Here is a 12,922-nt window from a genome sequence, read left to right on the forward strand (position 1 = left end):
TTGAACTTCCCACCCCTTACCTTAAAGCCAGATCCTCTTGTATTGAGCAGTGGTGCCCTGGGGAAGAGGCCCTGGCTGTCCACTCTATCTATTCCTCTTAATATCTTGTATACCTCTATCACGTCTCCTCTTAATCCTCCTTCTCTCCAAAGAGTAAAGCCCTAGCTCCCTTAATCTCTGATCATAATGCATACTCTCTAAACCAGGAAGCATCTTGGTAAATCTCCTCTGTACCCTTTCCAATGCTTCCACATCCTTTCTATAGTGAGGCGACCAGAACTGGACACAGTACTCCAAGTGAGGCCTAATCAGAGTTTTATAGAGCTGCATCATTTCCTCGCGACTCTTAAACTCTATCCCTCGACTTATGAAAGCTAACACCCCACAAGCTTTCTTAACTACCCTATCTACCTGTGAGGCAACTTTCAGGGATCTGTGGACATGTACCCCCAGGTCCCTCTGTTCCTCCACACTACCAAGTATCCTGCCATTTACTTTGTACTCTGCCTTGGAGTTTGTCCTTCCAAAGTGTACCACCTCACACTTCTCTGGGTTGAACTCCATCTGCCACTTCTCAGCCCACTTCTGCATCCTATCAATGTCTCTCTGCAATCTTCGACAATCCTCTACACTATCCACAACACCACTAACCTTTGTGCGCATCTGCAAACTTGCCAACCCACCCTTCTACCCCTCCACGAGGAAATCTGCAGATGCTGGAATTTCAAGCAACACACATAAAAGTTGCTGGTGAATGCAGCAGGCCAGGCAGCATCTCTAGGAAGAGGTACAGTCGATGTTTCGGGCTGAGACCCTTTGTCAGGACCCTTCTACCCCTCCATCCAGGTCGTTAATAAAAACCACGAAAAGTAGAGGTCCCAGAACCGATCCTTGTGGGACACCACTAGTCACAACCCTCCAATCCGAATGTACTCCTTCCACCACGACCCTCTGCTTTCTGCAGGTAAGCCAATTCTGAATCCACCTGGCCAAACTTCCCTGGATCCCATGCCTTCTGAGTTTCTGAATAAGCCTACCATGTGGAACCTTGTCAAATGCCTTACTAAAATCCATATAGATCACATTCACTGCACTACCCTCATCTATATGCCTGGTCACCTCCTCAAAGAACTCTATAAGGCTTGTTAGACACAATCTGCCCTTCACAAAGCTATGCTGACTGTCCCTGATCAGACCATGATTCTCTAAATGCCCATAGATCCTATCTCTAAGAATCTTTTCCAACAGCTTTCTCACCACAGACGTAAGGCTCGCTGGTCTATAATTACAATATCAACATGCTCCAGAACATCAACCTCACTCATATTGTCCTCACCGTCATCAAGTTCCCTCTCATTGGTGAATACCGAAGAGAAGTATTCATTGAGGACTTCGCTCACTTCCACAGCCTCCAGGCACATCTTCCCACCTTTATCTCTAATTGGTCCTACCTTCACTCCTGTCATCCTTTTGTTCTTCACATAATTGAAGAATGCCTTGGGGTTTTCCTTTACCCTACTTGCCAAGGCCTTCTCATGCCCCCTTCTTGTTCTCCTCAGCCCCTTCTTAAGCTCCTTTCTTGCTACCCTATATTCCTCAATAGACCCACCTGATCCTTGCTTCCTAAACTTCATGTATGCTGCCTTCTTCCACCTGACTAGATTTTCCACCTCACTTGTCACCCATGGTTCCTTCACCCTACCATTCTTTATCTTCCTCAGCAGGACAAATTTATCTCTAACATCCTGCAAGAGATCCCTAAACATCGACAACATGTCCATAGTACATTTCCCTGCAAAAACATCATCCCAATTCACACCTGCAAGTTCTAGCCTTATAGCCTCATAATTTGCCCTTCCTCAGTTAAAAATTTTCCTGTCCTCTCTGATTCTATCCTTTTCCATGATAATGCTAAAGGCCAGGGAGTGGTGGTCACTGTCCTCCAAATGCTCACCCACTGAGAGATCTGTGACCTGACCCGGTTCATTATCTAATACCAGATCTAGTATAGCATTCTCCCTAGTCAGCCTGTCAACGTACTGTGACAGGAAACCATCCTGGACACACTTAACAAACTCTGCCCCATCTAAACCATTGGAACTAATCAGGTGCCAATCAGTATTAGGGAAGTTAAAGTCACCCATGATAACAACCCTGTTATTTTTGCACCTTTCCAAAATCTGCCTCCCAATCTGCCCCTCGGTATCTCTGCTGCTACCAGGGGGCCTATAGAATACTCCCAATAGAGTAACTGCTCCCTTCCTGTCCTGACTTCCACCCATATTGACTCAAAAGAGGATCCTGCTACATTACCCACCCTTTCTGTATCCCTGACCAGTAATGCCACCCTCCTCCCCTTTTCCCCCCTCTCTATCCCTTTTAAAGCACTGAAATCCAGGAATATTGAGAATCCATTCCTGCCCTGGTGCCAGCCAAGTCTCTGTAATGGCCACTACATCATAATTCCATGTATGTATCCAAGCTCTCATGGGTACCTTTACACCCATGATATATTTTACAATACAATTCAAGATTGTTCATTGTCGTTCATCAGTACATAACTGTAAAGGAGAACAAAATGATTGTTACCTGGATCTGATGCAGAACAAAAAAAAACACAATGAGCATAAACCACACAATAAATAGAAATAATAAGATTAGATTATATACATAGATTGATTATATGTCCATAAAGTGATGCTAGGCTGGGCACAGGAGTGTCTGTACATATGGTGACTGACAGGAAATGATGAACTAGTGGTGGTTGGGGTGTGGAGAAGTGGGTTCGTGGCTGGAGATGTTGTTCAGCCTTACTGCTTGGGGAAGGTAACTGTTTTTGAGTCTGGTGGTCCTGCTCTGGATACTACATAGCCCCCTCCCTGATGCGAGAGGGACAGACAGTCCGTGAGCAGGGTGGGTGGGATCCTTCATGATGTTACTGGCCCTTTTCCAGCACCTTTCTGTACATACTGCATGTCCTTGGTGGCAGGTAGGCTGGTGCCAGTGATGCACTGGGTAGTTTTAACTACCCGTTGTAGAGACTTCCTGTCCGCTGCAATGCAATTTTCTTACCAGATATGGATGCAGTTTGTCAGAATGCTGTCTACTGCACATCTGTAGAATGATGTGAGTATGGATGTGCGAAGTCCAGCTCTCTTCAGCCTCCCCAGAAAGCAGAGGCATTGGTGAGCTTCCCTGATAGTGTGGGATGTGTTGTGGAACCATGGGATATTGGGTAAGATATGCACTCCCAGGAGTTGGAAGCTGCTTGGTTTCCACTGCTCTGCTGCTGATGTAAAGAGGGTGTGAGTGGTGTGAGTTCTCCTGAAGTAGATAACCATCCCCTTTGTCTTTCTGAGTTTATTTGCCTAGCACCTCCTCTCTGTAGGCTGTCTCATCATTGTCAGTGATGAGCCTCATCACTGTCTTGTCATTGGCGAACTTGGCAATGTTTTTTGGCAGAGTGTACAGCAATAAGCCAGCACGCAGCCCTGGGGGTATCCACATTGAATATGATGAGGGGGAAGAGCAGTTGTGCATCCTGACTATCCGAGGTTTGTTGGTTAGGAAGTCAAACACTCAGTTACAAGTGGTGTATTTAGACTAAGTTGTAAATCTAAACTGAATATCCAAAGTACAGATAAATAATTTATTAAAGAGACAGTGCAGGTTTATTATCTTATCTCAGCCCCACAGTCACTTTATGATGCAAGGCATCCTGCCACATTTTACTGTTCCCACCATACACCGTGTGCTCTGTTATCAAGTCACTAGTTTTTACTGCCCAGTCCTGCCCTACCGCCACCCCCACACACATAGCCCAAGTATAATTTTTTAAATTTAGCAATACAGCACTGAATAGGCCCTTCCGGCCCTTTGAGCTGAGCCACCTCAGCAGCCCCTGACAAACCCAATTAACCTGAACCTAATCATAAGACAATTTACAATGACCACTTAAAACATAGGAGCAGAATTTGGCCCATCAGGTCTGCTCCACCATTCTAACACGGCTGATTTATTATCCCTCTCAACCCCATTTTCCTGCCTTTTCCCCGTTACCTGTGATGCCCCCGGTACGTCTTTGGACTGTGTGAGAGAACTGGAGCACCCGGAGGAAACCCACTCATTTCACGTTGAGGACGTACAGAGACTGGATCTGAACTCCAAACACTGTAATAACATTGAACGAACTGCTACACTACTGTGGCGCCCATGTCTATATTGCAGAACAATCAAGCCTAAGTCCTTTGCATGTACTTCACATAGACTTCCTGCATTGTGAGTGGAGGGATATCCTTGTCTGTTATCCTTCCTACAGGTCTGTACTATCATCTATTAAGATTCTTGCTTTGTTTCTCCACAGCAGGCTGTGTCAGCCTAAAGTGCATTTCTTCATTATGTTGTCATTGCCTGTTAAATTAAAACTTTGAAAGTGATGGTCGTGTTCCTCCTGCCACTGCACTGTTTCTCTTGTTCTGTTCCTCCAAGCAGCGCCTCTACTTCACACCCCTTCTCAGAGAAGCTGAATGTAGTAATCTCTACGTGGAGATTCTGCCCCTTTACTGGGCAGAGTGGAGTTGCTTGACACTGTCCTCACACTAGCCACTGCCAAATATTCAATTATCTTTTTTTTCCTGATCTGTCTGTTTAGAACTAGTCTAGATATTAAAGTTTACTGGCTTACCCTGTGTTTCTCATGGAATCAACAGAAGGAGATGTGAAACGCTGCTGTTGTTGCTGTTTGGTGGACAGTCAGGCACCGTAATGTTATCAGGCTGCTTTGCCTGAAGTGCTGTACCGCCTGATATTCCCCTCCCCCAGCTCATCCATATCCCTTCCATTATCAACAGAGGTCGCTTGGCTTTCAGTGTGGAGAAAGCCAGCAAATGATACCCTCAGCTTAAACGCATGGGTAAACACTCTCAGGCATGCTGAGAACAGACAGCAGAGAAAGAAACTGAGAGCGAGTGTGTGTGAGATAGAGACTGAAAGACAAAGAAAACAGACGCAAGAATCTAGAAAGAAAATCTCCTCAGCATTTTGTTGCAACAGTTTCTTGTTGATCTTGTGTGCTGGGAGACTTTATTGTGTGTCACTTGTGTCATAATGGCAAGACTGTTCAAAGTGTGCATCTGCGTCTTGCAAGAAGGCTGAACTACTGCAGACCACAAACGGATATGAGACAAGGATGCATTGAATCTCACCCCATTCTCTCTTTTTGTTCCATTCAACAATAGAAAGAGAGAGAGATAGAGAGAGAAAGAAAGCCTGAACAAGGAAGGAAGAGTGAGAAGAATAATCTAAAATCTGCTCCCATGCACTTAGTGTTGTGGCCACTAAACGATGGATGTGAGATTTTATCCTTCAGCACCAGCAACTGTGGGTGCCTTAGCTGCTGATCCGACGTGCCTGGGGACTGCCTCTTGCCTGGAACAGTATTACTCTAGCAAGGTAAAAGGCTTTATGATTCCAACTTCTCACACCTTGTTTCCTCCTCGTGTGCAGTGAAAGGTTTTGTTCTGAAGCCCTGTCTTCTCTAGGAGCATCTCTGGGCTGGAGAACTTGGTTCCGGAATAAAGGATTTGTGTGGTTTGAGTGTATACTTGTGTTTGTGTGTGTGCGTGCATGTGACTTTGTGATTATACTCGTGTTATACATGATCGGAAAGTATTTGTGTGGGTTTGTATTTATTGAGTGTTCATTTGTGAATGTATATATGTGTTTGTGTAAGTGCATGTCCGATGTGAAGTTTTGCCTGAGTGTGTGGTGTGTGAATGTTTATATATCTCTTGTGTGAGTATGTTTTGGTTGTTTGGTATTTGTGTGTTTGTTTCGGTGTGAACTTATGGGTGTGTTTGTATGTGTATGTGAAAATGTGTTTGGTATGTGTGTGACTTTCTGTTTACAAACTTAATAGGACCAATAACATCTCTTGGGGGTGGGGGGTGTTTAAGGCATCCATCCCAGTCTGTGTGGCACATATACCAGCTCTCAGTCTGCTCCAACCTCCACTCCAGTTTAGCAAGTGGCCTGTGTAACTGGCTAGTGAAGAAGCTCTCAGCAGCTGATGTGCACCGCACTACACCAAGTTATCAGTACTGCTCCCGAAGTTCAGTCCTGTGCTTTGCTCTGTCTATCTGAATCCTGGCTGTTCCCTCTCCTGACTGAGCTTTTGAAACCTCTCCCATAAACATACACAGGTTATCAAGAAATGGGTTTGTAACCCATCCTGTTTTGTGAGCATGAATTGACTGGGTCAGCGAGCAGCACATTAGGAGGAACAGTTAAAAAACGTCTTAACAAGAATTTTTGCCAGTGTTGTTGATGGAGACAGTGACTGTGCACTCCCAGCGCTCCAGGATTTCAGAGTAAATTGCAAAGTGAGGATATTTGCAATATTAATCAATGCAAGTATGCCAAGTGTTCGCATCTGGCTGTGTGCAAAAGGAATCGGAAACTGTGGCAGGAGATGGTTTATTTGTTTTTGATTTCAAAGTATGAAAAATACTCCCCGAGAGGGAGACGATGTGGGTGTGATGAGGTAGGGGTTGTCCATTATGTGTGTGAGTGTGTGTTTCTGTCTGAGTGTGTGAGTCTGTGCACTTGTTTAAGTGTGTACCTGTGTACTTATGTGAATGTAATGTGTGTGTGTGTGTGTGTGTGTGTGTGTGTGTGTGTGTGTGTGTGAGATGCACACTAACTGCAAGAGTGTGAATTTCTGTTGACGTTATATTTGACCCAGATACCCCTGCCCACACACGGTCTGTTTGTTTCCACCTCTGTAGCACCCTTCCTGACACCAAACCCTTCTCTCACCTCCTTTGTAACCTTCAGTAATGGCTGTTTCATCGTGCTCCAGCCCTGCATCCCTCATACCTCCCGCCGTAAAGTGGAGTTGCTGCAAAACTGCTGGCCAAGCCCTACCTCTCTTGATGGCCATCACCCACATCGCCTCTTGGCTAAGCAAGTACTCATTTAAAAATGTTCAACCCATCCATGCCTCACCCTGCCCTTCCTCTCTCTCCACCTCTGTGCCTCTTCATCCCCTCCTCTCTCTGTAACTCTCTACTTTCCTATACCACTAATGGAGGCAACTTCTCATGTAGGAACTTGGCTGTCAGGGACCAGCCTCTGTGTGCTTGGGTAGTTGAAGAGATTAATCAGCCCAAACTGCAGACCCAGTTCTTAGCTCTCAGTGACTTTGTGTCAGATATTCTCTGATAATCGTGCCTGTGCCATACCAGGAGGTGGTGACGACTGCAAAGGCGAGGTACAATTGGAGGCCCTGCCCTCATTCACGACGCTGTTCCACTGCAGCAGCCAGTGCCCAGCTCTGTACTGTGACTGATAGCCAGTCTATCACATTCCTCCACGTGCACAGTGCTGGCATTTGTCCTCCAGGGTTGGCACCTTCAGCACTGAGAATCCTGTCACAGAGAAAGGAAGCCAGGCAGCATCTTGGCCCCCATTGCCATGATTACAAATTATTCTCTTTTGGGCCCTGTTGACCCCAGCAGTAACTCTGGCAACAAGTGCCTAAAGGGAACAGTTTGATGCGATAGTTTTTGACAATATCATTCTCCAAGGGTCACGAGGTAAGTTGCAGCTCCGTAAAAGCCTGGTTAGACCAGACTTGCAATGTTGTGTTCAGTTCTGGTCACCTCATTTTAGGAAGGATGTGGAAGCTTTAGAGAGGCTGCAGAGGAGATTGACCAGGATGCTGCCTGTGGTAGAGAGCTTGTCTTATGAGAATAGATTAAGTGAGCTAGGGCTTTTCTCTTTGGAGCAAAGGAAGATGAGAGATGACTTGATGGGGGTATTCAAGGTAATAAATGACATAGATCGACTGGACAGCCAGAGACTTTTTCCCAGATAGAAATGACTAATACCAGGGGGCATGATTTTAAAGTGATTGGAGGAAAGTATAGGGGGATGTCAGAATTAATTTCTGTACACAGGGAGTTGTGGGTGCATGAAATGCCTTTGCAGGGTTGCTGATAGAGACAGGTATATTAGGAACATCTATGGAAAAGAGTACAGTCGACGTTTCAGGCAGAGGCTTGCCGAATGGTTTCAGGCTGAAACGTCGACTGTACTCTTTTCCATCGATGCTGCCTGGCCTGCTGAGCTCCCCCAGCATTTTGTGTGTCGGCACAAGATCATGGGCCGAATTGCCTGTCCTGTGCTGTATTCTGCGCTCAACAAACTAATTATTGGCCAAGTCACATCAGGAAAGCTGCAAAGCAGAAGTTTTATAATGTTTAATGTTCCTCTGGCTTGTAATGACCATGGAGGAAAAGCAAAGCTGCATTTATCAAATTTGCTTTGATAGACAAGTGTGGACATTGTCAGGTGAACTCTTTAGACCAACAGTAACAGAACAAATGTTGTCTATGTGTTCATATATGCAAATTAGGAATGTATGCACTGAGGTTACTTCACAGCACATGTACAACTGCAAGTGTAGGCCTCGCAAACCTGGATATGAGAATTCACATGCAAATAGTTGTGTGTTCATTATAGAGAGATACTGCAATGTAATATAACATATAACAATTACAGCATGGAAACGGGCCATCTTGGCCCTTCTAGTCCGTGCCGAAAATATAAATGCTTGGGATCTGTATCAAAGTCAATGTAAGTTTATTATCAAAGTACGTACAGTATATGTCATCATATAGTACCCTGAGATTGGAGACATTTATGGGAAAATAAAGAAATTCAATAGAATCTATGAAAATCAAATCTGGACATCGGAGTGTAGATAGCTACAGGAGGATTTCCGTGTGTTGATTTCTCTTTAGCATTTACTTTGGCTATCTGCATGTGGTTATTATTGCATGAATGTCCATGTGTTAGTGTTTGCATGTGATTGTCATTGGATATTTACAGGTAGATACATGTGTACAGATACCAGGTGTGCAGATATGAACCTGCACATTGAATTGAATTGAATTGACTTTACTTCTTACCTCCTTCACATACATGAGGATTAAAAATCTTTACATTATATCTCTGTCAATGTGCAATGTCAAATGTGCAATGATAGTAATTTATAATAATTTTTAATAGATAGAACAGTCAATGTAACACTCAAATCAATGTGAGTTAATCAGTCTGATGGCCTGGTGGAAGAAGCTCTCCTGGAGTCTGTTAGTCCTGGCTTTTATGCTGCGGTACCATTTCCCAGATAGAACAGTTTGTGATTAGAGTGACTGGGGTCCCCAATGATCCTTCGGGCCCTTTTCTCACACCTGTCTCTGTAAATGTCCTGAATCATGGAAAGTTCACAACTACAGATGCGCTGAGCTGTCCATATCACTCTCTGCAGAGTCCTACAATTGAGGGAAGTACAGTTCCCATACCAGGCAGTGATGCAGCCTGTCAGGAGGCTCTCAATTGTGCCCCTGTAGAAAATTCTTTGCATCTGGGGACCCATACCAAACTTCCTCAACCATCTGAGGTGAAAGAGGCGCTGTTGTGCCTTTCTCACCACACAGCTGGTGTGTCCAGACCACGTGAGATCCTTAGTGCTGTTTATGCCGAGGAATTTAAAGCTGTTCACCCTCTCAATCCCAGATCCATTGATGTCAATAGGGGTTAGCCTTTCTTCATTCCTCCTATAATCCACAACCAGCTCCTTTGTTTTTGCAACATTGAGGGAGAGGTTGTTTTCTTGACACCACTATGTCAGAGAGATGACTTCTTCCCTGCAGGCCACCTCGTTATTGTTTGAGATCGTTTGACATAGATTGTTGTTTGTGGTTATTTGCTTTGTGAGTGTGTGGAGATAGAAATTTCCTTAAGGACAGTGTGCAGAAGTAAATGCAAGCTGGAGTTTCCATTGAGTGGAAGATGCATTTCTATAAAGTCAGTAGATAGCCATGTGACAATAGTGTCACAATGAAAGCAGGCATGAAGTGCATGTCTAACATGTACCCTGAGGTATATTGAAATCTTGGACACTTTTATATCTGTAAGTACTTGGCCTGCATACTGTTTCACTAGTGCATACAGGGGAAAGGCCAGGCAACCCCATTTACAGGCCACCAAGGGAAAATTGACTGATTATAGGAGATTTAAAGGCGATTGTCTTCTTGTTGTAAGCTTTTTTAAAATTATTGGGTGCTAGTCAACCCAGATAACCTCTGGCAAAGATGAGTCAGGTTTCTAGTGTACACTGCTCCTGCTCCCATGGCAGATACCAGTGGCTTAGTTCAGCTGTTTTGTTGTATTATTCCTATTACTGTGATGGTTGTGATCGGACAGCTGAGGACATGCTCAGTGTGTTGCTTTAGTAAGAGTAACTTCCTATTGGCTTTTGTAATTATTTACACAAACAAAAAAGGTTACCCTCCCACCAACTGAGGGTCAAACATGACTCGAGAGGTTTCCCCTCTATGTCCAATAAGTGGCAGTGACTAAGTAAAATGATTAGGAATTTATTTTTGAAGGTGTTTCTTTAACTTTCATCCCACTGATGACCATGCCATTGAGGAGGTGGATCTGTCATTACTAACCATCTCCCCGTATCCTGCGAATGGCCCAGCTTCCACGTGAGGGCTAGGTGCCTGTTTGCTTTTGGAGTGATTTTGCATCACCTTGAGATGATTAAATTCCAGTTCACATCTTTCATGTTTATGTTTGTGCTTCCAACTTCAGACTCATCTCAAAATTGTCTTGCTGTTGAAATTAATCATTTAAATAGATGTACATTATTTCAATTTATGAATTGCCGACAGATGCATTTGTAAAAAATCTTTAGTGAGGGAAAACACCCGAAGGCACTTCAGTGCCTTGTTGTCAAATAAAAATAGTCAGCATGAACAGGATGGGCTGAATGGCCTATTTCTGTGCTTTATTACTCTATGACCCTCTCTCGGTAAGTTTGACACTGTCAATGGAAGAAAACACTTCAACACCGGAAGTAGATTTGAAGGAATTACGGTGAGGAAAGAAACAGGAAGTGGAGAAAAACAAGGGAGACATCATATCTTAACAATATGCTGAGGAAGAGACAAGGCCACAGTGCTGGGTATTTACTGACCAGGATTGGAGTTACAAATGGCAAATGGAACCTGGATTATTTCTTATGTCTGTTGAAGGATCAACGATTATCCAAGCTTGTGGTTGTGTGTGTGTGTGTGTGTGTGTGTGTGTGTGTGTGTGTGTGTGTGTGTGTGTGTGTGTGTTGCGTGTGTTTACGTTTGTATAGCATATACATTTTTCATATGCTGTTGTACATATACAGTGCACTAGTGAGTATATGCACACTTTTGTGAGGGTGTCTTTTTAATGTTAGAATGCCTATATGATTGAAGGGATTGTCTTTCTGGCCGGATATTGCACTGAGCTGCTGTGGCCAGTGTTGGATCTCACAAACTGAGCAGGATTGCGGAGACTCCAGAGCAGCCATACGTGGATGAGTTCCATTTTTGATGAACAGAGCCCTCAGAACCAGCCAATGCCCTTAGCCCAGCAAATAAGTATTCAAAGAAAGGAAATGTGCATGTGCCAGCCATGGGCTTTGTGCCTGACCAAGATCGGGGGGCGGGAATGCGATTCCGAAGAGCTGAACTAATTTAGCAAACTCATCTACTACTGATTGCCCTGAAGCAAGAAACTTAAATTAGCAAATAACAACCCAACACTGCCACGATGCACTTGCAAAACTGAAGAGAAAATATTTGCAGGAAACCAAAGAGTTTAATTGTTTGTCAGTGAAGCAGTTTCCTCCCCTTCCCCCACCTCATTTATGACTGAGTTTAGTGAGTTTACCGAGTGTGCAGTGAATGTCAGAGGCAGTATCTGCTGCTGACGCACCTGTCTGTCTATTTATATTTCTCTCTGTACTTCAATAGCGAGTTTCATTTGTCAGAAGAAACTGATAATCTTTTCACTTTGTAGCGTGCCTTGGCCAACATTCTGCCCACAGCAATAATACTGATGGCTCCTTTGTCTGGTTAGTGCATCCAAAGGGTTGGTATCTTCATCACTGATAGATATGAAGAATTCTTTATGTAGCAGGGCCACGTTGCAAACAGGCGAGCATGTCATGAGAAGAGATCAGGGACCTTTCAGGCATGTGTCAGGACTTCCACTTCACCCATTGTTGGTGGGTTGTTCACAGTCAGAGTATAGTGATGAGGGGTTTTACCCATCCCCCTGTGAAAACTGTACAACACAGAGGAGGCAGGGTTAATACCCCGAATGAAACAGATATCCTGAGCAAAGCTCTAGCACAGCAGAACCTCATTCCGTCCTGTCTGCCCTTCAGCAAAGTGGCAAGGAAACAGTTAGGAGAAGTTTTCTTTACTCAGAGAGTGGTAGCTGTGTGGAACGAGCTTCCAGCAGAAGTGGTTGAGGCAGGTTCTATGTTGTCGTTTAAAGTTAAACTAGATAGATATATGGACAGGAAAGGAATGGAGGGTTATAGGCTGAGTGCAGGTCAGTGGGAATAGGATAGGGTAAGAGCTCGGCACGGATTAGAAGGGCCAAGATGGCCTGTTTCCGTGCTGTAATTGTTATATGGTTATATGGTTATAAGTTGCCTTATGGGCATGCTTTAAAGGAGGACATAGGAGAGTGAAGTAATGCGAGTCAGGATCGCCGAAGGTAATCGGACAACATTAGAGCAAGAGAAGTCAGGTCTAGCAGGGGTTAGGATTCAAGGAGCTGATGGATCTTAGGACTCTATATGGCCATATTAAGTGGGAAGGAAAAGCCATCAATGGCTTGAAGGGTGATGTCAGTAAGCACAGGAGTTGAGGAAATATCAAAATCTGTCAAACTCTATAATAGATCCTGAAAGTAAAGAACATTCTGACATTAATAACGTTTTGCATGCAATCTCTTGCCAACTAAGCTTCTGAAAACATGCAACAAAAATGCTTTTCAAAGTGTACTCTGTTACTAAATAAAG

General features: G+C 44.2%; 1 protein-coding gene across 5 annotated transcripts in view; it reads left to right on the top strand.

The window, feature by feature from the left end:
* Positions 1 to 4,917: 4,917 nt before the first annotated feature.
* The window catches only part of tox2 (TOX high mobility group box family member 2), a 195,678-nt gene continuing 187,673 nt past the window's right edge, over positions 4,918 to 12,922 (top strand). For 2 of the 5 annotated variants that reach the window (XM_063040981.1, XM_063040984.1), the window contains exon 1: positions 4,918 to 5,451. In XM_063040981.1, the coding sequence (XP_062897051.1) occupies positions 5,344 to 5,451 (108 nt within the window). In that variant the 5' untranslated portion in view covers positions 4,918 to 5,343. Of the gene's footprint in view, positions 5,452 to 6,078; positions 6,381 to 7,442; positions 7,596 to 12,922 lie in introns of those variants that run through there. The other 3 variants (XM_063040980.1, XM_063040983.1, XM_063040982.1) reach the window with 3 other exon arrangements.

The sequence above is a fragment of the Mobula hypostoma genome, chromosome 2, assembly GCF_963921235.1.
Source record: "Mobula hypostoma chromosome 2, sMobHyp1.1, whole genome shotgun sequence".
NCBI classification, from domain to species: Eukaryota; Metazoa; Chordata; class Chondrichthyes; order Myliobatiformes; family Myliobatidae; genus Mobula; species Mobula hypostoma.